Source organism: Scomber japonicus, chromosome 1 (assembly GCF_027409825.1).
Source record: "Scomber japonicus isolate fScoJap1 chromosome 1, fScoJap1.pri, whole genome shotgun sequence".
NCBI lineage: Eukaryota > Metazoa > Chordata > Actinopteri > Scombriformes > Scombridae > Scomber > Scomber japonicus.
In genome coordinates this window covers 43,988,031-44,010,852 of record NC_070578.1, presented here as the reverse complement: position 1 = coordinate 44,010,852, position 22,822 = coordinate 43,988,031, and the positions used below count along the sequence as shown (strand labels likewise).

Sequence of the window (22,822 nt, the reverse complement as noted above, 5' to 3'; positions counted from 1 at the left end):
TAACTGTTGAATCCTACTGAGGCATGTTGCGTTAATCAAGAACAGCACAGTACTAAAGAATACACGTATGTACAAATATTCACATGTATGTTGAAGTACTTATACTTAGTAGTACTCACAAATATTTACTTTGATTTACACAAAGCTACAAAGTATTTCTGGTTCAGTTTTACGTGTGCTCACACAGTAAATGTAACCCTAACCCTAACCCTGTATTCAAGAGTAAGGGTTAGGTTACAGGTAAGTATATCAGCCTGGATTACCATGTGAACATTCAATCAGCCAATCCCTAAGGGGAGGCACCCAGTGAGGCGTGAGGGGGTGGGACGAGTTGTCATGGAAACCAAGAGCTCATAAACTCCACTGAGGGCTGATTGGCTGTTCAGGCAGTGACCTTTCTACCTGCGTGTCATGTGACTCTCCTCGGGGGCGTGACCAAGCAACAGGCTGGGGGCAGGGCTTAGAGGGGGCGGGGGTACGAGCGGTGAGCGGTGAGCGATGAGCGATGAGCGATGATCATGTGACACAATGCAGCGACTTACCGTGTGTCCGCTGCAGGACGACACCAACGTGCACACATAAAACAGCTGCTCCTTCATCGCTGGCTCAGAGTTAAACACTGACCGTTAAATACACCACAGAGGAAGAGCTCAGAGTCAAACACTGACCGTTAAATACACCACAGAGGAAGAGCTCAGAGTCAAACACTGACCGTTAAATACACCACAGAGGAAGAGCTCAGAGTCAAACACTGACCGTTAAATACACCACAGAGGAAGAGCTCAGAGTCAAACACTAGTTGTTAAATACACCACAGAGGAAGAGCTCAGAGGGCAGTGATGAAGGAGCTCAGCTTTAATGAGTCGAAACTCTCACCAAAAAACAGCAGAACAGAAAACACCCAAAAACAAAAGCAGAACACGTGAACATTAGTCGGCAGACAGGAAACAGACACACACGAATCATTGAGCTGATCACGTGACTGACGGCAGCGGAGGCGTGTCATGTGACTACCTCTGGATCCCCTGGAAGGTGCTGCTCGCCATGTCCACGATGCCGCCCGTCGGCCGGGCGACCACGCCCACCAGACCCTTCCCGATGCCTTTAAAGAAGCCGGCCGCACCCTCCTTCTTCGCACCTGTGACACAAAGCCAGCTGATCAGTGATCAGCTGATCTACTGAGCCAATGAAAACACAGGGGTGGGGGGACCTACCCTCCACAGGTTTGGTGACGATGCCGGTAACGCCCCCGACGACACCCTGCAGGGACACAGCATACCGACCATCAGCTCATGTTCAGGTAGGGATGATTTGAAGTGTTAATGTTCATTATTTATTATGGTTACCTTCAGCAGACCTTTCCCGCCTTTAGCCAGACTCTCTCCAAAGTCTCGGGGCGTTCGGTTCATCTCCTCTCGTCTCTTCTGCTGGAACTCTTTATCCATGGTGATCGCTGCCAGACCCTTCCCCACCGAGCCCGTGATCCGGGACACCACACCTGCAGCTCCACCTGAGGAAGCAGCTCATCAATAACCTACTGATCAATCATCTACAGCTGATCACCTCCTTTAACAGAGGAGCAGCTAACCCTCACCTCCTTTAACGGAGGAGCAGCTAACCCTAACCCTCACCTCCTTTAACGGAGAAGCAGCTAACCCTAACCCTAACCCTCACCTCCTTTAATGGAGGAGCAGCTAACCCTCACCTCCTTTAACGGAGGAGCAGCTAACCCTAGCCCTAACCCTCACCTCCTTTAATGGAGGAGCAGCTAACCCTAACCCTCACCTCCTTTAACGGAGGAGCAGCTAACCCTAACCCTCACCTCCTTTAACGGAGGAGCAGCTAACCCTAACCCTCACCTCCTTTAACGGAGGAGCAGCTAACCCTAACCCTAACCCTCACCTCCTTTAACGGAGGAGCAGCTAACCCTAACCCTCACCTCCTTTAACGGAGAAGCAGCTAACCCTAACCCTAGCCCTCACCTCCTTTAATGGAGGAGCAGCTAACCCTAACCCTCACCTCCTTTAACGGAGGAGCAGCTAACCCTAACCCTAACCCTCACCTCCTTTAACGGAGGAGCAGCTAACCCTAACCCTCACCTCCTTTAACGGAGAAGCAGCTAACCCTAACCCTCACCTCCTTTAACGGAGAAGCAGCTAACCCTAGCCCTAACCCTCACCTCCTTTAATGGAGGAGCAGCTAACCCTAACCCTCACCTCCTTTAACAGAGGAGCAGCTAACCCTAACCCTCACCTCCTTTAACGGAGGAGCAGCTAACCCTAACCCTCACCTCCTTTAACGGAGGAGCAGCTAACCCTAACCCTCACCTCCTTTAACGGAGGAGCAGCTAACCCTAACCCTAACCCTCACCTCCTTTAACGGAGGAGCAGCTAACCCTAGCCCTCACCTCCTTTAACGGAGGAGCAGCTAACCCTCACCTCCTTTAACGGAGGAGCAGCTAACCCTCACCTCCTTTAACGGAGGAGCAGCTAACCCTAACCCTCACCTCCTTTAACGGAGGAGCAGCTAACCCTCACCTCCTTTAACGGAGGAGCAGCTAACCCTAACCCTCGCCTCCTTTAACGGAGGAGCAGCTAACCCTAACCCTCGCCTCCTTTAACGGAGGAGCAGCTAACCCTAACCCTCGCCTCCTTTAACGGAGGAGCAGCTAACCCTAACCCTAACCCGCTGTGGGACCAATAAAAGGTTTTTCTTATCTTTAATAAGTGTTATCAGGTTTTGATCAGCTGTAGGATTCAGGTCTTACCGACAGTGTGACTCAGCAGACTCCGGACCCCGATCACAAAACCTTCAGCGAACTCTTCTGGACCCTGAACCGCACCCTGAAACACAGAACCAGATCCACACCTGAACCAGGTCTGTCAGGGCGGCTGTGGACCAGGAAGTAGAGCGGTCGTCCACCAATCGGATGATTGGCAGTTCGATTCCGACTCCTCCGGTCCACGTGTCCGCGTGTCCTAACCCTAAACTGCTCCCGTTGCTATGCCAACGGTGTATGAATGTGTGTGATTGGTTAGTCAGCTGGTCTCTCACCTGGAAGGGCTCGTAGAAGAAGGCCTCCACTCCTTCAGACAGACCTCGGATCAGTCCAAACGGGTTCCCCAGAACATCCAGACCCAGAACCAGAACGTACATCTGCTTCAAGAACTGCAGAACAACAGAGAACCATGTTCTATTAATGCATTCACTGGGTTCCTCTCTCCTCCTCCCTCTCTCTCTATCCATCCATCTATCCTCTCTCCTCCTCCCTCTCTCTCTCTATCCATCCATCTATCCTCTCTCCTCCTCCCTCTCTCTCTCTATCCATCCATCTATCCTCTCTCCTCCTCCCTCTCTCTCTCTATCCATCCATCTATCCTCTCTCCTCCTCCCTCTCTCTCTCTATCCATCCATCTATCCTCTCTCCTCCTCCCTCTCTCTCTCTATCCATCCATCTATCCTCTCTCCTCCTCCCTCTCTCTCTCTATCCATCCATCTATCCTCTCTCCTCCTCCCTCTCTCTCTCTATCCATCCATCTATCCTCTCTCCTCCTCCCTCTCTCTCTCTATCCATCCATCTATCCTCTCTCCTCCTCCCTCTCTCTCTATCCATCATCTATCCTCTCTCCTCCTCTCTCTCTCTCTCTATCCATCCATCTATCCTCTCTCCTCCTCCCTCTCTCTCTCTATCCATCCATCTATCCTCTCTCCTCCTCCCTCTCTCTCTCTATCCATCCATCTATCCTCTCTCCTCCTCCCTCTCTCTCTCTATCCATCCATCTATCCTCTCTCCTCCTCCCTCTCTCTCTCTATCCATCCATCTATCCTCTCTCCTCCTCCCTCTCTCTCTCTATCCATCCATCTATCCTCTCTCCTCCTCTCTCTCTCTCTCTATCCATCCATCTATCTTCTCTCCTCCTCCCTCTCTCTCTCTATCCATCCATCTATCCTCTCTCTCTTTCCTTCCATCTATCTCTCTCCTCCTCTCTCTCTCTCTCTATCCATCCATCTATCCTCTCTCCTCCTCCCTCTCTCTCTCTATCCATCCATCTATCCTCTCTCCTCCCTCTCTCTCTCTATCCATCCATCTATCCTCTCTCCTCCTCCCTCTCTCTCTCTATCCATCCATCTATCCTCTCTCCTCCTCCCTCTCTCCTCTCTATCCATCCATCTATCCTCTCTCCTCCTCCCTCTCTCTCTCTATCCATCATCTATCCTCTCTCCTCCTCCTCTCTCTCTCTATCCATCCATCTATCCTCTCTCCTCCTCCCTCTCTCTCCTCTATCCATTCATCTATCCTCTCTCCTCCTCCCTCTCTCTCTCTATCCATCCATCTATCCTCTCTCCTCCTCCCTCTCTCTCTCTATCCATCCATCTATCCTCTCTCCTCCTCCCCTCTCTCTCTCTATCCATCCATCTATCCTCTCTCCTCCTCCCTCTCTCTCTCTATCATCCATCTATCCTCTCTCCTCCTCCTCTCTCTCTCTATCCATCATCTATCCTCTCTCCCTCCTCCCTCTCTCTCTCTATCCATCCATCTATCCTCTCACCTCCTCCACCTCTCTCTCTCTATCCATCCATCTATCCTCTCTCCTCCTCCCCCTCTCTCTCTATCCATCCATCTATCCTCTCTCCTCCTCCCTCTCTCTCTCTATCCATCCATCTATCCTCTCTCCTCCTCCCTCTCTCTCTCTCTATCCATCCATCTATCCTCTCTCTCCTCCCTCTCTCTCTCTATCCATCCATCTATCCTCTCTCCTCCCTCTCTCTCTCTATCCATCCATCTATCCTCTCTCCTCCTCCCTCTCCTCTCTCTACCATCCATCTATCTCTCTCCTCCTCCCTCTCTCTCTCTATCCATCCATCTATCCTCTCTCCTCCTCCCTCTCTCTCTCTATCCATCCATCATCCTCTCTCCTCCTCTCTCTCTCTCTATCATCCATCTATCCTCTCTCCTCCTCCCCTCACTCTCAACCACCATTATCCTCTCCTCCCTCTCTCACTCATATCCATCCATCAAACCCTCTCCTCCTCCTCCCTCTCACACTCTATCCATCCCCCCCCCCCTCCCCATCCATCCATCTATCCTCTCTCCTCCTCCTCTCTCTCTCTATCCATCCATCTATCCTCTCTCCTCCTCCCTCTCTCTCTCTATCCATCATCTATCCTCTCTCCTCCTCCCTCTCTCTCTATCCATCCATCTATCCTCTCTCCTCCTCCCTCTCTCTCTCTATCCATCCATCTATCCTCTCTCCTCCTCCCTCTCTCTCTCTATCCATCCATCTATCCTCTCTCCTCCTCCATCTCTCTCTCTCTATCCATCCATCTATCCTCTCTCCTCCTCCCTCTCTCTCTCTATCCATCCATCTATCCTCTCTCCTCCTCCCTCTCTCTCTATCCATCCATCTATCCTCTCTCCTCCCCCTCTCTCTATCCATCCATCTATCCTCTCTCCTCCTCCCTCTCTCTCTCTATCCATCCATTCTCTCTCTCTATCCATCCATCTATCTTCTCTCCTCCTCCCTCTCTCTCTCTATCCATCCATCTATCCTCTCTCCTCCTCCCTCTCTCTCTCTATCCATCCATCTATCCTCTCTCCTCCTCCCTCTCTCTCTATCCATCCATCTATCCTCTCTCCTCCTCCCTCTCTCTCTCTATCCATCCATCTATCCTCTCTCCTCCTCCCTCTCTCTCTCTATCCATCCATCTATCCTCTCTCCTCCTCCCTCTCTCTCTATCCATCCATCTATCCTCTCTCCTCCTCCCTCTCTATCCATCCATCTATCCTCTCTCCTCCTCCCTCTCTCTCTCTATCCATCCATCTATCCTCTCTCCTCCTCCCTCTCTCTCTCTATCCATCCATCTATCCTTCTTCCCCGGAGTTGTCTGTGCTTTCTGGTCTCACAGGTAATCTGGGCCTGGAGACGTCCGGATGACAGATTCCAGTCCTGGACCTTCAATGTGCTTCTCTCTCCTCTCCTTCCTCTCTCTCCTCTCCTTCCTCTCTCCTTCCTCTCTCTCCTCTCCTTCCTCTCTCCTTCCTCTCTCTCCTCTCCTTCTCTCTCCTCTCCTTCTTCTCTCTCTCCTCTCTCTCCTCTCCTTCCCCTCTCCTTCCTCTCTCTCCTCTCCTTCCTCTCTCTCTCCTCTCTCTCCTCTCCTTCCTCTCTCCTCTCCTTCTTCTCTCTCTCCTTCCTCTCTCTCCTCTCCTTCTTCTCTCTCCTCTCCTTCCTCTCCTTCCTCTCTCTCCTCTCCTTCCTCTCTCTCCTTCCTCTCTCTCCTCTCCTTCTTCTCTCTCCTCTCCTTCCTCTCTCTCCTCTCCTTCTTCTCTCTCTCCTTCCTCTCTCTCCTCTCCTTCTTCTCTCTCCTCTCCTTCCTCTCTCTCCTCTCTCTCCTCTCCTTCCTCTCTCTCCTCTCCTTCTTCTCTCTCCTCTCCTTCCTCTCCTTCCTCTCTCTCCTCTCCTTCCTCTCTCTCCTTCCTCTCTCTCCTCTCCTTCTTCTCTCTCCTCTCCTTCCTCTCTCTCCTCTCCTTCTTCTCTCTCTCCTTCCTCTCTCCTCTCCTTCCTCTCTCTCTCCTCTCTCTCCTCTCCTTCCTCTCTCTCCTCTCCTTCCTCTCTCTCCTCTCCTTCCTCTCTCTCCTTCCTCTCTCTCCTCTCCTTCCTCTCTCTCCTCTCCTTCCTCTCTCTCCTCTCCTTCTTCTCTCTCTCCTCTCCTTCCTCTCTCCTCTCCTTCTTCTCTCTCTCCTCTCCTTCCTCTCTCTCCTTCCTCTCTCTCCTTCCTCTCTCTCCTCTCCTTCCTCTCTCTCCTCTCCTTCCTCTCTCTCCTCTCCTTCTTCTCTCTCTCCTCTCCTTCCTCTCTCTCCTCTCCTTCCTCTCTCTCCTCTCCTTCTTCTCTCTCTCCTCTCCTTCCTCTCTCTCCTCTCCTTCCTCTCTCTCCTCTCCTTCCTCTCTCTCCTCTCCTTCCTCTCTCCTCTCCTTCCTCTCTCTCCTCTCCTTCCTCTCTCTCCTCTCCTTCCTCTCTCTCCTTCCTCTCTCTCCTTCCTCTCTCTCCTCTCCTTCCTCTCTCTCCTTCCTCTCTCTCCTCTCCTTCCTCTCTCTCCTCTCCTTCCTCTCTCTCCTCTCCTTCTTCTCTCTCTCCTCTCCTTCCTCTCTCCTCTCCTTCTTCTCTCTCTCCTCTCCTTCCTCTCTCTCCTTCCTCTCTCTCCTTCCTCTCTCTCCTCTCCTTCCTCTCTCTCCTCTCCTTCCTCTCTCTCCTCTCCTTCTTCTCTCTCTCCTCTCCTTCCTCTCTCTCCTCTCCTTCCTCTCTCTCCTCTCCTTCTTCTCTCTCTCCTCTCCTTCCTCTCTCTCCTCTCCTTCCTCTCTCTCCTCTCCTTCCTCTCTCTCCTCTCCTTCCTCTCTCCTCTCCTTCCTCTCTCTCCTCTCCTTCCTCTCTCTCCTCTCCTTCCTCTCTCTCCTTCCTCTCTCTCCTTCCTCTCTCTCCTCTCCTTCCTCTCTCTCCTCTCCTTCCTCTCTCTCCTCTCCTTCTTCTCTCTCTCCTCTCCTTCCTCTCTCTCCTCTCTATCTCCTCTCCTTCCTCTCTCCTCTCCTTCCTCTCTCTCCTCTCCTTCCTCTCTCCTCTCCTTCCTCTCTCTCCTCTCCTTCCTCTCTCCTCTCTCTCCTCTCCTTCCTCTCTCTCCTCTCCTTCCTCTCTCTCCTCTCCTTCCTCTCTCCTCTCCTTCCTCTCTCTCCTCTCCTTCCTCTCTCTCCTCTCCTTCCTCTCTCTCCTTCCTCTCTCTCCTTCCTCTCTCTCCTCTCCTTCCTCTCTCTCCTCTCCTTCCTCTCTCTCCTCTCCTTCCTCTCTCCTCTCCTTCCTCTCTCTCCTCTCCTTCCTCTCTCTCCTCTCCTTCCTCTCTCTCCTCTCCTTCCTCTCTCCTCTCCTTCCTCTCTCTCCTCTCCTTCCTCTCTCCTCTCCTTCCTCTCTCTCCTCTCCTTCCTCTCTCTCCTCTCCTTCCTCTCTCTCCTTCCTCTCTCTCCTTCCTCTCTCTCTCTCTCCTTCCTCTCTCTCCTCTCCTTCCTCTCTCTCCTCTCCTTCCTCTCTCTCCTCTCCTTCTTCTCTCTCTCCTCTCCTTCCTCTCTCTCCTCTCTATCTCCTCTCCTTCCTCTCTCCTCTCCTTCCTCTCTCTCCTCTCCTTCCTCTCTCCTCTCCTTCCTCTCTCTCTCCTCTCCTTCCTCTCTCTCCTCTCCTTCTTCTCTCTCTCCTCTCCTTCCTCTCTCCTCTCCTTCCTCTCTCTCCTCTCCTTCCTCTCTCCTCTCCTTCCTCTCTCTCTCCTCTCCTTCCTCTCTCTCCTCTCCTTCTTCTCTCTCTCCTCTCCTTCCTGTTAAAAGATGTTCTCCCACCCTGAGTCTGGTTCTGAGGGTTTAGACCTGCTCTATGTGGAAAGAGATTGAATGAATGAATGAATGAATGAATGAATGAATGAATGAATGATGTCACCTGTTCACTGTAGTGTCGCAGCACGGCCCACATGAGCTTCTCTCGGCGGTAGAACTGGTACTTCACCTCGAAGAAGGCCAGTCTGAGAGACAGAGAGCTCAGGATCACACATCGCTCACCAGCCAATCACATCGCAGCGATCACAGTCACATGATCACCGCCCACAATGCACCTCTCCACACTCCCAACCACTCACTTGAAGATGAGGTCATCGACGTCCGTCAGCGTCGCTCCGAGACTTTTCAGCAGCAGGTTCAGAGACTGGATGACCGCGGCGTCCTGGTCCAGATCTCCACCCAGAGACAGGCTGAGGTGCAGCTGATCACACAGAACCAGGAAGAACCAGTTAGAACCAGTTAGAACCAGTTAGACCACACAGAACCAGTTAGACCACACAGAACCAGTTAGAACCAGTTAGAACCACACAGAACCAGTTAGACCACACAGAACCAGTTAGACCACACAGAACCAGTTAGACCACACAGAACCAGTAAGAACCAGTTAGACCACACAGAACCAGTAAGAACCAGTTAGAACCAGTTAGACCACACAGAACCAGTAAGAACCAGTTAGACCACACAGAACCAGTTAGAACCAGTTAGAACCAGTTAGACCACACAGAACCAGTTAGACCACACAGAACCAGGAAGAACCAGTTAGACCACACAGAACCAGTTAGACCACACAGAACCAGTTAGAACCAGTTAGACCACACAGAACCAGTAAGAACCAGTTAGAACCAGTTAGACCACACAGAACCAGTTAGACCACACAGAACCAGTTAGACCACACAGAACCAGTTAGAACCAGTTAGACCACACAGAACCAGTAAGAACCAGTTAGATCACACAGAACCAGTTAGACCACACAGAACCAGTTAGAACCAGTTAGACCACACAGAACCAGGAAGAACCAGTTAGAACCAGTTAGAACCAGTTAGACCACACAGAACCAGTAAGAACCAGTTAGAACCAGTTAGAACCAGTTAGACCACACAGAACCAGTTAGATCACACAGAACCAGTTAGACCCTAACCCATAACCGGACCCTGACCCATATTGGACCCTGACCCATAACCGGACCCTGACCCATAACCGGACCCTGACCCATAACCGGACCCTGACCCATATTGGACCCTAACCCATACCGGACCCTGACCCATAGTGGACCCTGACCCATAACCGGACCCTGACCCATACTGGACCCTGACCCATATTGGACCCTGACCCATAACCGGACCCTGACCCATAACCGGACCCTGACCCATATTGGAACCTGACCCATAGTGGACCCTGACCCATATTGGACCCTGACCCATAGTGGACCCTAACCCATACCGGACCCTGACCCATACTGGACCCTAACCCATACTGGACCCTAACCCATACCGGACCCTGACCCATAACCGGACCCTGACCCATAGTGGACCCTGACCCATACCGGACCCTGACCCATACCGGACCCTGACCTATAACCGGACCCTGACCCATACCGGACCCTGACCCATACCGGACCCTGACCCATACCGGACCCTGACCCACCTTGACGGGTGAGATGTGGAAGTGCTGGAAGAAGCTGAGTCCTGACGTGTCGCTCAGAGACGTTTCCATCAACTCCGACTGAAGCAGCTGCAGATCCCCGTCCAGCAGCTGGGCCTGAAATATATTATATACATTAATATATATATAATATATATATATCTATATCTGTATATACATATAACATATAACATATATATACTATATCCCTAACCCTAACCCGACTGAAGCAGCTGCAGATCCCCGTCTAGCAGCTGGGCCTGAAACATATTATATATACATTAATATACATTAATATATATATATAATATAATATATACATTACATATATATAATATATATATCTATATCTATATATAACATATAACATATATATATATACATCTATAACCCTAACCCGACTGAAGCAGCTGCAGATCCCCGTCCAGCAGCTGGGCCTGAAACATATTATATATATATATATATAATATATATAATATAATATATCTATATCTATATATATATAGGGTTAGGGATATATATATGTGTCCCTACGGTCTATATCTATATATCTATATATATATCTATATATCCAGGCCCGGTTAATAAGACTAGTAGCCGGGCCTGTAACAAGCAGAGAGATAAACACATCTATATATCTCTCATATATCTGTATGTATATATATATAGATAGGGTTAGGGATATATATGTTATATATATGTATGTATATCTACCCTATACCCTAACCTCATCTATGTATATATAGATATATGACTGATAGGGTTATATATATGTTATAGATGTGTATATCTAGATATATACACATCTATATATATATCTATATCTGTAACCCTAACCTCATCCCATTGACCCCAATGGCTCAGTGCTGAATGAATGAGTGAGTGAGTGAGTGAATGAGTGAGTGAATGAGTGAATGAGTGAGTGAATGAGTGAGTCAATGAATGAGTGAATGAGTGAGTGAATAAGTGAATGAATGAGTCAATGAGTAAGTGAGTGAGTGAATGAATGAGTGAATGAGTGAATGAATGAGTGAATGAGTGAATGAATGAGTAAGTGAATGAGTAAGTGAATGAGTGAGTGAATGAATGAGTCAATGAGTGAGTGAGAGTGAATGAGTGAATGAGTGAATGAGTGAATGAATGAGTCAATGAGTGAGTGAGAGTGAATGAGTGAATGAGTGAATGAGTGAATGAATGAGTCAATGAGTAAGTGAGTGAGTGAATGAATGAGTGAATGAGTGAATGAATGAGTGAATGAGTGAATGAATGAGTAAGTGAATGAGTGAGTGAATGAATGAGTGAATGAATGAGTAAGTGAATGAGTGAATGAGTGAATGAGTGAATGAATGAGTAAGTGAATGAGTGAATGAATGAATGAGTGAGTGAATGAGTGAGTGAATGAATGAGTCAATGAGTGAGTGAGAGTGAATGAGTGACTGAATGAGTGAGTGAATGAGTGAATGAATGAATGAGTGAGTGAATGAGTGAGTGAATGAATGAGTGAATGAGTGAGTGAATGAGTGAATGAATGAATGAGTGAATGAGTGAGTGAGTAGGTGAGTAATTCAATGAATGAATGAGTCAATGAGTGAGTCAATGAGTGAGTGAGTGAGTGAGTGAGTGAGTCAATGAATGAATGAGTGAGTGAATGAGTGAGTGAATGAGTCAGTGAGTCAATGAATGAATGAATGAGTGAGTGAGTGAGTCAATGAATGAATGAGTGAGTGAGTGAGTCAATGAATGAATGAGTGAGTGAGTGAGTGAGTAAATGAGTGAGTGAATGAGTCAATGAATGAATGAATGAGTCAATGAGTGAGTCAATGAGTGAGTGAGTGAATGAGTGAATGAATGAGTGAATGAGTGAGTGAATGAGTGAGTGAGTGAATGAGTGAGTGAGTGAATGAGTGAGTCAATGAATGAGTGAGTGAGTGAGTCAATGAATGAGTGAGTGAGTGAGTGAGTGAGTCAATGAATGAGTAAGTGACTGAGTGAATGAATGAGTGAGTGAATGAGTGAGTGAGTGAGTCAATAAGTCAATGAATGAATGAGTGAGTCAGTGAGTCAATGAGTCAATGAATGAATGAATGAGTGAGTGAGTCAATGAATGAATGAGTGAGTGAGTGAGTGAGTGAGTGAGTGAATGAGTGAGTGAATGAGTCAATGAATGAGTCAATGAGTGAGTAGGTGAGTGAATGAATGAGTGAGTGAGTCAATGAATGAATGAATGAGTGAATGAGTGAGTCAATGAGTGAGTCAATGAGTGAGTGAGTGAATGAGTGAGTGAGTGAGTCAATGAATGAGTCAATGAGTGAGTGAATGAATGAATGAATGAGTAAGTGAGTGAGTGAATGAATGAGTGAATGAATGAGTCAATGAATGAGTGAATGAGTGAGTGAATGAATGAGTGAGTGAATGAGTGAATGAGTGAATGAGTGAATGAGTCAATGAGTGAGTGAGTGAGTGAATGAGTGAATGAATGAGTGAATGAGTGAGTGAATGAGTCAATGAGTGAGTGAGTGAGTGAATGAGTGAGTGAATGAGTCAATGAGTGAGTGAATGAGTGAATGAGTGAGTGAATGAATGAGTGAATGAATGAGTCAATGAGTGAGTGAATGAGTGAGTGAATGAGTGAATGAATGAATGAATGAATGAGTCAATGAGTAAGTGAGAGTGAATGAGTGAGTGAATGAGTGAATGAGTGAGTGAATGAGTGAGTGAATGAATGAGTCAATGAGTAAGTGAGAGTGAATGAGTGACTTAATGAGTGAGTGAATGAGTGAATGAATGAATGAGTGAGTGAATGAGTGAGTGAATGAATGAGTGAGTGAGTCAATGAATGAATGAATGAGTCAATGAGTGAGTGAGTGAATGAGTGAGTGAATGAGTGAATGAGTGAGTGAATGAGTGAGTGAGTGAATGAGTGAGTGAGTGAGTGAGTGAATGAGTGAGTGAATGAGTGAGTCAATGAATGAGTGAGTCAATGAATGAGTGAGTGAGTGAGTCAATGAATGAGTGAGTGAGTGAGTGAGTGAGTGAGTGAGTCAATGAATGAGTAAGTGACTGAGTGAATGAATGAGTGAGTGAATGAGTGAGTGAGTGAGTCAATGAGTCAATGAGTCAATGAATGAATGAATGAGTGAGTGAGTCAATGAATGAGTGAGTGAGTGAGTGAGTGAGTGAGTGAGTGAGTGAGTGAATGAGTGAGTGAATGAGTCAATGAATGAGTGAATGAGTCAATGAGTGAGTGAGTAGGTGAGTGAATGAATGAGTGAATGAATGAATGAATGAGTGAATGAGTGAATGAGTGAGTCAATGAGTGAGTGAGTGAATGAGTGAGTGAGTGAGTCAATGAATGAGTCAATGAGTGAGTGAATGAGTGAGTGAGTGAATAAATGAGTGAATGAGTGAGTCAATGAATGAGTGAGTCAATGAGTGAATGAATGAGTGAGTGAATAAATGAGTGAATGAGTGAGTGAATGAGTGAGTCAATGAATGAGTGAGTCAATGAATGAGTGAGTGAGTGAGTGAGTGAGTGAGTGAATGAGTGAGTCAATGAATGAGTGAGTGAGTGAGTGAGTGAGTTTGAATGAGTGAGTGAATGAGTGAGTGAGAATGTGAATGAGTCAATGAGTCAATGAATGAATGAGTGAGTCAGTGAGTCAATGAGTCAATGAATGAATGAGTGAGTGAGTGAGTGCGTGAGTGAGTGAGTGAGTAAATGAATGAATGAATGAATGAGTGAATGAGTGAATGAATGAGTCAATGAGTGAGTCAATGAGTGAGTGAGTGAATGAGTGAGTGAGTCAATGAATGAGTCAATGAGTGAGTGAGTGAGTGAGTGAATGAGTGAGTGAATGAGTGAATGAATGAATGAGTAAGTGAATGAATGAGTGAATGAGTGAGTGAGTGAATGATTGAGCGAGTCAATGAATGAGTGAGTGAGTGAGTGAGTGAGTGAATGAATGAGTGAGTAAGTGAGTGAATGAGTGAGTAAGTGAGTGAATGAGTGAGTGAGTGAGTGAATGAGTGAATGAGTGAGTGAGTGAATGAATGAGTGAATGAATGAGTGAATGAGTGAGTGAGTGAGTGAGTGAATGAGTCAATGAGTGAGTGAGTGAGTGAATGAATGAGTGAATGAGTGAGTGAATGAGTGAGTGAGTGAATGAATGAATGAGTGAGTGAATGAATGAGTGAATGAGTGAATGAATGAGTGAATGAGTGAGTGAATTAATGAATGAATGAGTGAGTGAGTGAGTGAATGAGTGAGTGAATGAGTCAATGAGTGAGTGAGTGAGTGAATGAGTGAGTGAATGAGTGAATGAGTGAGTGAATCAGTGAGTGAGTGAATGAGTGAATGAGTGAGTGAGTGAATGAGTGAGTGAATGAGTGAGTGAATGAGTGAATGAGTGAGTGAGTGAGTGAGTGAATGAGTGAGTGAGTGAATGAGTGAATGAATGAGTGAATGAGTGAGTGAGTGAATGAGTGAATGAGTGAGTGAGTGAATGAGTGAATGAGTGAATGAGTGAGTGAGTGAATGAGTGAATGAGTGAGTGAGTGAATGAGTGAATGAGTCGTTACCTTTTTGTCAGTCTGACCGTCTGCAGCAGGTGTGACCACGGCCAAGATGGCCGCCAGGAAACCCTGATCAATCTTCAACGCCATCTCCTGAACCAGCGCCATGAAGTACCTGGACACACATCATACTGGTTCAACTGGTTTCACTGGTTCAACTGGTTTAACTGGTTCAACTGGTTCAACTGGTTTCACTGGTTCAACTGGTTTCACTGGTTCAACTGGTTTAACTGGTTTCACTGGTTCAACTGGTTCAACTGGTTTAACTGGTTTAACTGGTTTTACTGGTTCAACTGGTTCTACTGGTTTAACTGGTTCAACTGGTTCAACTGGTTTCACTGGTTCAACTGGTTCTACTGGTTTAACTGGTTCAACTGGTTCAACTGGTTTAACTGGTTTAACTGGTTTTACTGGTTCAACTGGTTTTACTGGTTCAACTGGTTTCACTGGTTCAACTGGTTTACTGTCAGGTTTACTGGTTCAACTGGTTTCACTGGTTCAACTGGTTTCACTGGTTCAACTGGTTTCACTGGTTTCACTGGTTTACTGTCAGGTTTACTGGTTCAACTGGTTCAACTGGTTCAACTGGTTTAACTGGTTTAACTGGTTCAACTGGTTCAACTGGTTTAACTGGTTTAACTGGTTTAACTGGTTCAACTGGCTTAACTGGTTCAACTGGTTCAACTGGTTCAACTGGTTTACTGTCAGGTTTACTGGTTTAACTGGCTTACTGTCAGGTTTACTGGTTTAACTGGTTCAACTGGTTTAACTGGTTTAACTGGCTTACTGTCAGGTTTACTGGTTTAACTGGTTTAACTGGTTTAACTGGTTTACTGTCAGGTTTACTGGTTCAACTGGTTTCACTGGTTCAACTGGTTTCACTGGTTCAACTGGTTTCACTGGTTCAACTGGTTTCACTGGTTTAACTGGTTTAACTGGTTTAACTGGTTTAACTGGTTTAACTGGTCTAACTGGTTTCACTGGTTCAACTGGTTTTACTGGTTCAACTGGTTTCACTGGTTCAACTGGTTTACTGTCAGGTTTACTGGTTCAACTGGTTTCACTGGTTCAACTGGTTTCACTGGTTCAACTGGTTTCACTGGTTTCACTGGTTTACTGTCAGGTTTACTGGTTCAACTGGTTCAACTGGTTCAACTGGTTTAACTGGTTTAACTGGTTCAACTGGTTTAACTGGTTTAACTGGTTTAACTGGTTCAACTGGCTTAACTGGTTCAACTGGTTCAACTGGTTTACTGTCAGGTTTACTGGTTTAACTGGCTTACTGTCAGGTTTACTGGTTTAACTGGTTCAACTGGTTTAACTGGTTTAACTGGCTTACTGTCAGGTTTACTGGTTTAACTGGTTTAACTGGTTTAACTGGTTTAACTCACTTGAACTGCATGACGCTGCTGTGCTCGTTGAACCTGGTGATGACGGAAACATCGATGAACGGCTTCGGTTCTGTGGAAGATCAGATCATCACATGAGAACAGAGGGATTCACTAAGATACTCACGCTACAGTCATTACGGTAAACTACTAATATTACAGTCATTACGGTAAACTACTTATACTACAGTCATTACGGTAAACTACTGATACTACAGTCATTACGGTAAACTACTGAAACTACAGTCATTACGGTAAACTACTGATATTACAGTCATTACGGTAAACTACTGATACTACAGTCATTACGGTAAACTACTGATACTACAGTCATTACGGTAAACTACTGATATTACATTCATTACGGTAAACTACTAATATTGCATTCATTACGGTAAACTACTGATACTACAGTCATTACGGTAAACTACTGATACTACAGTCATTACGGTAAACTACTGATACTACAGTCATTACGGTAAACTACTGATATTACAGTCATTACGGTAAACTACTGAAACTACAGTCATTACGGTAAACTACTAATATTACATTCATTACGGTAAACTGCTAATATTACATTCATTACGGTAAACTACTAATATTGCATTCATTACGGTAAACTACTAATATTACAGTCATTACGGTAAACTACTGATACTACAGTCATTACGGTAAACTACTGATACTACAGTCATTACGGTAAACTACTGATATTACAGTCATTACGGTAAACTACTGAAACTACAGTCATTACGGTAAACTACTAATATTACATTCATTACGGTAAACTGCTAATATTACATTCATTACGGTAAACTACTAATATTGCATTCATTACGGTAAACTACTAATATTACAGTCATTACGGTAAACTACTGATACTACAGTCATTACGGTAAACTACTGATACTACATTCATTACAGTAAACTACTAATATTACAGTCATTACGGTAAACTACTAATATTGCATTCATTACGGTAAACTGCTAATATTACATTCATTACGGTAAACTACTAATATTACAGTCATTACGGTAAACTGCTAATATTACATTCATTACGGTAAACTGCTAATATTACAGTCATTACGGTAAACTACTGATACTACAGTCATTACGGTAAACTACTAATATTACATTCATTACGGTAAACTGCTAATATTACATTCATTACGGTAAACTGCTAATATTACATTCATTACGGTAAACTGCTAATATTACATTCATTACGGTAAACTGCTAATATTACATTCATTACGGTAAACTGCTAATATTACATTCATTACGGTAAACTGCTAATATTACATTCATTACGGTAAACTGCTAATATTACATTCATTACGGTAAACTACTAATATTGCATTCATTACGGTAAACTACTAATATTACAGTCATTACGGTAAACTACTGATACTACAGTCATTACGGTAAACTACTGATATTACAGTCATTACGGTAAACTACTAATATTACAGTCATTACGGTAAACTACTAATATTACAGTCATTACGGTAAACTACTGATATTACAGTCATTACGGTAAACTACTGAAACTACAGTCATTACGGTAAACTACTGATATTACAGTCATTACGGTAAACTGCTAATATGTGTGTGTGTGTATCTGTGTGTGTGTCTGTGTGTGTGTGTGTGTGTGTGTGTGTGTGTGTGCGTGTGTGCGTGTGTGCGTGTGTTTGCGTGTGAGAGTGTGTGCGTGTGTGTGTGTGTGTGCGTGTGTCTGTGTGTGTGTGTGTGCGTGTGTGTGTGTGTGTGTGTGCGTGCGTGTGTGTGCGTGTGTGTGTGTGTGTGTGTGTGTGTGTGTGTGTGTGTGTGTGTGGTCTACCTGAGTCCAGAGCGATGGATTTTGGAGGAGGAACCGGATGGAAGACGATGGGGAACATCGCACCTGGAAGCTGGTTATCCACCTGCACACAGAGAACAGGTGTGTGTGTGTGTACAGGTGTACAGGTGTGTGTGTGTGTGTGTGTGTGTGTGTATACAGGTGTGTGTGTGCAGGTGTGTGTGTGTGTGTGTGTGTGTGTGTGTGTGTGTGTGTGTGTGTGCAGGTGTGTACAGGTGTACAGGTGTGTGTGTGCAGGTGTGTGTGTGTGTGTGTGTGTGTGTGTGTGTGTGTGTGTGTGTGTGTGTGTGTGTATACAGGTGTGTGTGTGTGGGTGTGTGTACAGGTGTGTGTGTGTGTGTGTGCAGGTGTGTGTGTGTGTATTTCTGTGTGTGTACAGGTGTGTGTGTGCAGGTGTGTGTGTGTGTGTGTGTGTGTGTGTGCAGGTGTGTGTGTGTGTGTGTGCAGGTGTGTGTGTGTGTGTGTAGGTGTGTGTGTGTAGGTGTGTGTGTGTGTGTGTGTGTGTAGGTGTGTGTGTGTGTGTGTGTGTGTGTGTGTGTGTGTGTGTGTGTGTTACCTGCAGCCAGTACAGCTGGGCTCTGAGGCTGCGTTGGTGCAGCGACTGCTTGAACTCCACCTGGATGCCAGACAGGAAGTTCCTCCGGACGGGACAGGTGTACGGCTGCCGCATCATCATGACGGCCGCGCTCAGGTTCACCTGGCAACCAGTGACATCACACACTCTCAGCTGATTGGACAAACCACTGACAGGAAGTTGACGAGTATGTGTTTAACCTGACCGGGTGCGACCAGGTGACCTCTGACCTCTACGTTGGTCTCCAGCCGGACCCAGCCGGCCTCCGTCTTCCCGCTCTGCTGCTTCTGGAACGTTCTCTCCAGCAGGATGATGTTCTTCTGACTGAACGGCTTCCAGCGGTTCCTCGGCTTCATCTCCCACACCACACCTGAGCTACACACAGATACACACCTGAGCTACACACCTGAGCTACACACAGATACACACCTGAGCTACACACAGATACACACCTGAGCTACACACCTGAGCTACACACAGATACACACCTGAGCTACACACAGATACACACCTGAGCTACACACCTGAGCTACACACAGATACACACACACACACACACACCTGAGCTACACACAGATACACACCTGAGCTACACACAGATACACACCTGAGCTACACACCTGAGCTACACACCTGAGCTACACACAGATACACACCTGAGCTACACACACCACACCTGAGCTACACACAGATACACACCTGAGCTACACACCTGAGCTACACACAGATACACACCTGAGCTACACACAGATACACACCTGAGCTACACACAGATACACACCTGAGCTACACACCTGAGCTACACACAGATACACACCTGAGCTACACACCTGAGCTACACACAGACACACACAGATACACACCTGAGCTACACACAGATACACACAGATACACACCTGAGCTACACACACCACACCTGAACTACACACAGATACACACCTGAGCTACACACAGATACACACCTGAGCTACACACCTGAGCTACACACCTGAGCTACACACAGATACACACCTGAGCTACACACACCACACCTGAGCTACACACCTGAGCTACACACAGATACACACCTTAGCTACACACACACACACCTGAGCTACACACCTGAGCTACACACAGATACACACCTGAGCTACACACACCACACCTGAGCTACACACAGATACACACCTGAGCTACACACCTGAGCTACACACAGATACACACCTGAGCTACACACCTGAGCTACACACCTGAGCTACACACAGATACACACCTGAGCTACACACCTGAGCTACACACAGATACACACAGATACACACCTGAGCTACACACAGATACACACCTGAGCTACACACACCACACCTGAGCTACACACACACACACACACACACACACCTGAGCTACACACAGATACACACCTGAGCTACACACAGATACACACCTGAGCTACACACCTGAGCTACACACAGATACACACCTGAGCTACACACCTGAGCTACACACAGATACACACCTGAGCTGCACACAGATACACACCTGAGCTACACACAGATACACACCTTAGCTACACACCTGAGCTACACACACCACACCTGAGCTACACACAGATACACACCTGAGCTACACACCTGAGCTACACACAGATACACACCTGAGCTACACACCTGAGCTACACACAGATACACACACAGATACACACCTGAGCTACACACCTGAGCTACACACAGATACACACCTGAGCTACACACAGATACACACCTGAGCTACACACACACACAGATACACACCTGAGCTACACACACACACAGATACACACCTGAACTACACACCTGAGCTACACACACAAACACACACCTGAGCTACACACACACACAGATACACACCTGAGCTACACACACACACACACACACACCTGAGTTGTGTGCCCCAGTGCATGCTGGTCCTTACCTGGTGATCCCTATGTAAGCGACTTCCTGCCGGTTGGAGTTGTTGACCAATGAGAGGCCGAGGTTCTGCAGCGACACCTTCACTTCCTGCTGGAACTGTTCTAGCTCCTCGGCCTGCCGCGCCTTCGTTACCACGGCGACGTCCTCCGTGAACAGCAGCACGCGCTGCCGTCCGTCCAGGAAGGAAACCCAGTGTACCTGAGCCAGGCTGTCCCCGGAGAACTGCCCCGCCTCATCCTGAGGAACATAGAACCTTATGAACCTACTAGAACACTGTGCTCCCAGCTCATAGAACCTTATGAACCTACTAGAACACTGCTCTCCCAGCTCATAGAACCTTATGAACCTACTAGAACACTGCTCTCCCAGCTCATAGAACCTTATGAACCTACTAGAACACTGTGCTCCCAGCTCATAGAACCTTATGAACCTACTAGAACACTGTGCTCCCAGCTCATAGAACCTTATGAACCTACTAGAACACTGTGCTCCCAGCTCATAGAACCTTATGAACCTACTAGAACACTCCCAGCTCATAGAACCTTATGAACCTACTAGAACATTCCCAGCTCACAGAACCTTATGAACCTACTAGAACACTGTGCTCCCAGCTCACAGAACCTTATGAACCTACTATAACATTCCCAGCTCATAGAACCTTATGAACCTACTAGAACACTCCCAGCTCATAGAACCTTATGAACCTACTAGAACACTGCGCTCCCAGCTCATAGAACCTTATGAACCTACTAGAACACTGCGCTCCCAGCTCATAGAACCTTATGAACCTACTAGAACACTCCCAGCTCATAGAACCTTATGAACCTACTAGAACACTGCGCTCCCAGCTCATAGAACCTTATGAACCTACTAGAACACTGCGCTCCCAGCTCATAGAACCTTATGAACCTACTAGAACACTGCACTCCCAGCTCATAGAACCTTATGAACCTACTAGAACACTGTGCCCCCAGCTCATAGAACCTTATGAACCTACTAGAACACTGTGCTCCCAGCTCATAGAACCTTATGAACCCACTAGAACACTGCGCTCCCAGCTCATAGAACCTTATGAACCTACTAGAACACTGCGCTCCCAGCTCATAGAACCTTATGAACCTACTAGAACACTGTGCTCCCAGCTCATAAAACCTTATGAACCTACTAGAACACTGCGCTCCCAGCTCATAGAACCTTATGAACCTACTAGAACACTGTGCTCCCAGCTCATAGAACCTTATGAACCTACTAGAACACTGCGCTCCCAGCTCATAGAACCTTATGAACCTACTAGAACACTGCACTCCCAGCTCATAGAACCTTATGAACCTACTAGAACATTCCCAGCTCATAGAACCTTATGAACCTACTAGAACACTGCGCTCCCAGCTCATAGAACCTTATGAACCTACTAGAACACTGCGCTCCCAGCTCATAGAACCTTATGAACCTACTAGAACACTGCGCTCCCAGCTCATAGAACCTTATGAACCTACTAGAACACTGCGCTCCCAGCTCATAGAACCTTATGAACCTACTAGAACATTCCCAGCTCATAGAACCTTATGAACCTACTAGAACACTGCGCTCCCAGCTCATAGAACCTTATGAACCTACTAGAACACTGCGCTCCCAGCTCATAGAACCTTATGAACCTACTAGAACACTGCGCTCCCAGCTCATAGAGCCTTATGAACCTACTAGAACACTGCGCTCCCAGCTCATAGAACCTCATGAACCTACTAGAACACTGCGCTCCCAGCTCATAGAACCTTATGAACCTACTAGAACACTGCGCTTCCAGCTCATAGAACCTTATGAACCTACTAGAACATTCCCAGCTCATAGAACCTTATGAACCTACTAGAACACTGCGCTCCCAGCTCATAGAACCTTATGAACCTACTAGAACACTGCGCTCCCAGCTCATAGAACCTTATGAACCTACTAGAACACTGTGCTCCCAGCTCATAGAACCTTATGAACGTACTAGAACACTGCTCTCCCAGCTCATAGAACCTTATGAACCTACTAGAACACTGCGCTCCCAGCTCATAGAACCTTATGAACCTACTAGAACACTGTGCTCCCAGCTCATAGAACCTTATGAACCTACTAGAACACTGCGCTCCCAGCTCATAGAACCTTATGAACCTACTAGAACACTGCGCTCCCAGCTCATAGAACCTTATGAACCTACTAGAACACTGCGCTCCCAGCTCATAGAACCTTATGAACCTACTAGAACACTGCGCTCCCAGCTCATAGAACCTTATGAACCTACTAGAACACTGCTCCCAGCTCATAGAACCTTATCTACCTACTAGAACACTGCACTCCCTGCTCATAGAACCTTATGAACCTACTACAACACTGCGCTCCCTGCTCATAGAACCTTATGAACCTACTAGAACACTGCGCTCCCAGCTCATAGAACCTTATGAACCTACTAGAACACTGTGCTCCCAGCTCATAGAACCTTATGAACCTAC

At 46.6% G+C, this 22,822-nt stretch overlaps 1 protein-coding gene across 1 annotated transcript in view; it reads right to left on the bottom strand.

Moving 5' to 3' along the window:
• Nucleotides 1–22,822, bottom strand: part of vps13c (vacuolar protein sorting 13 homolog C) — a 90,805-nt gene that overhangs the window by 5,714 nt on the left and 62,269 nt on the right. The window contains exons 51-64 of the mRNA XM_053334342.1: nt 20,332–20,567; nt 18,636–18,780; nt 18,388–18,528; nt 17,814–17,895; nt 15,971–16,040; nt 14,586–14,694; nt 10,011–10,124; nt 8,666–8,787; nt 8,470–8,551; nt 3,055–3,168; nt 2,768–2,843; nt 1,347–1,510; nt 1,215–1,260; nt 1,015–1,138 (exon numbers count right to left, since the gene is read on the bottom strand). Coding sequence (XP_053190317.1) covers nt 1,015–1,138; nt 1,215–1,260; nt 1,347–1,510; nt 2,768–2,843; nt 3,055–3,168; nt 8,470–8,551; nt 8,666–8,787; nt 10,011–10,124; nt 14,586–14,694; nt 15,971–16,040; nt 17,814–17,895; nt 18,388–18,528; nt 18,636–18,780; nt 20,332–20,567 — 1,625 coding nt within the window. The remainder of the gene's footprint in view (nt 1–1,014; nt 1,139–1,214; nt 1,261–1,346; nt 1,511–2,767; nt 2,844–3,054; nt 3,169–8,469; nt 8,552–8,665; nt 8,788–10,010; nt 10,125–14,585; nt 14,695–15,970; nt 16,041–17,813; nt 17,896–18,387; nt 18,529–18,635; nt 18,781–20,331; nt 20,568–22,822) is intronic.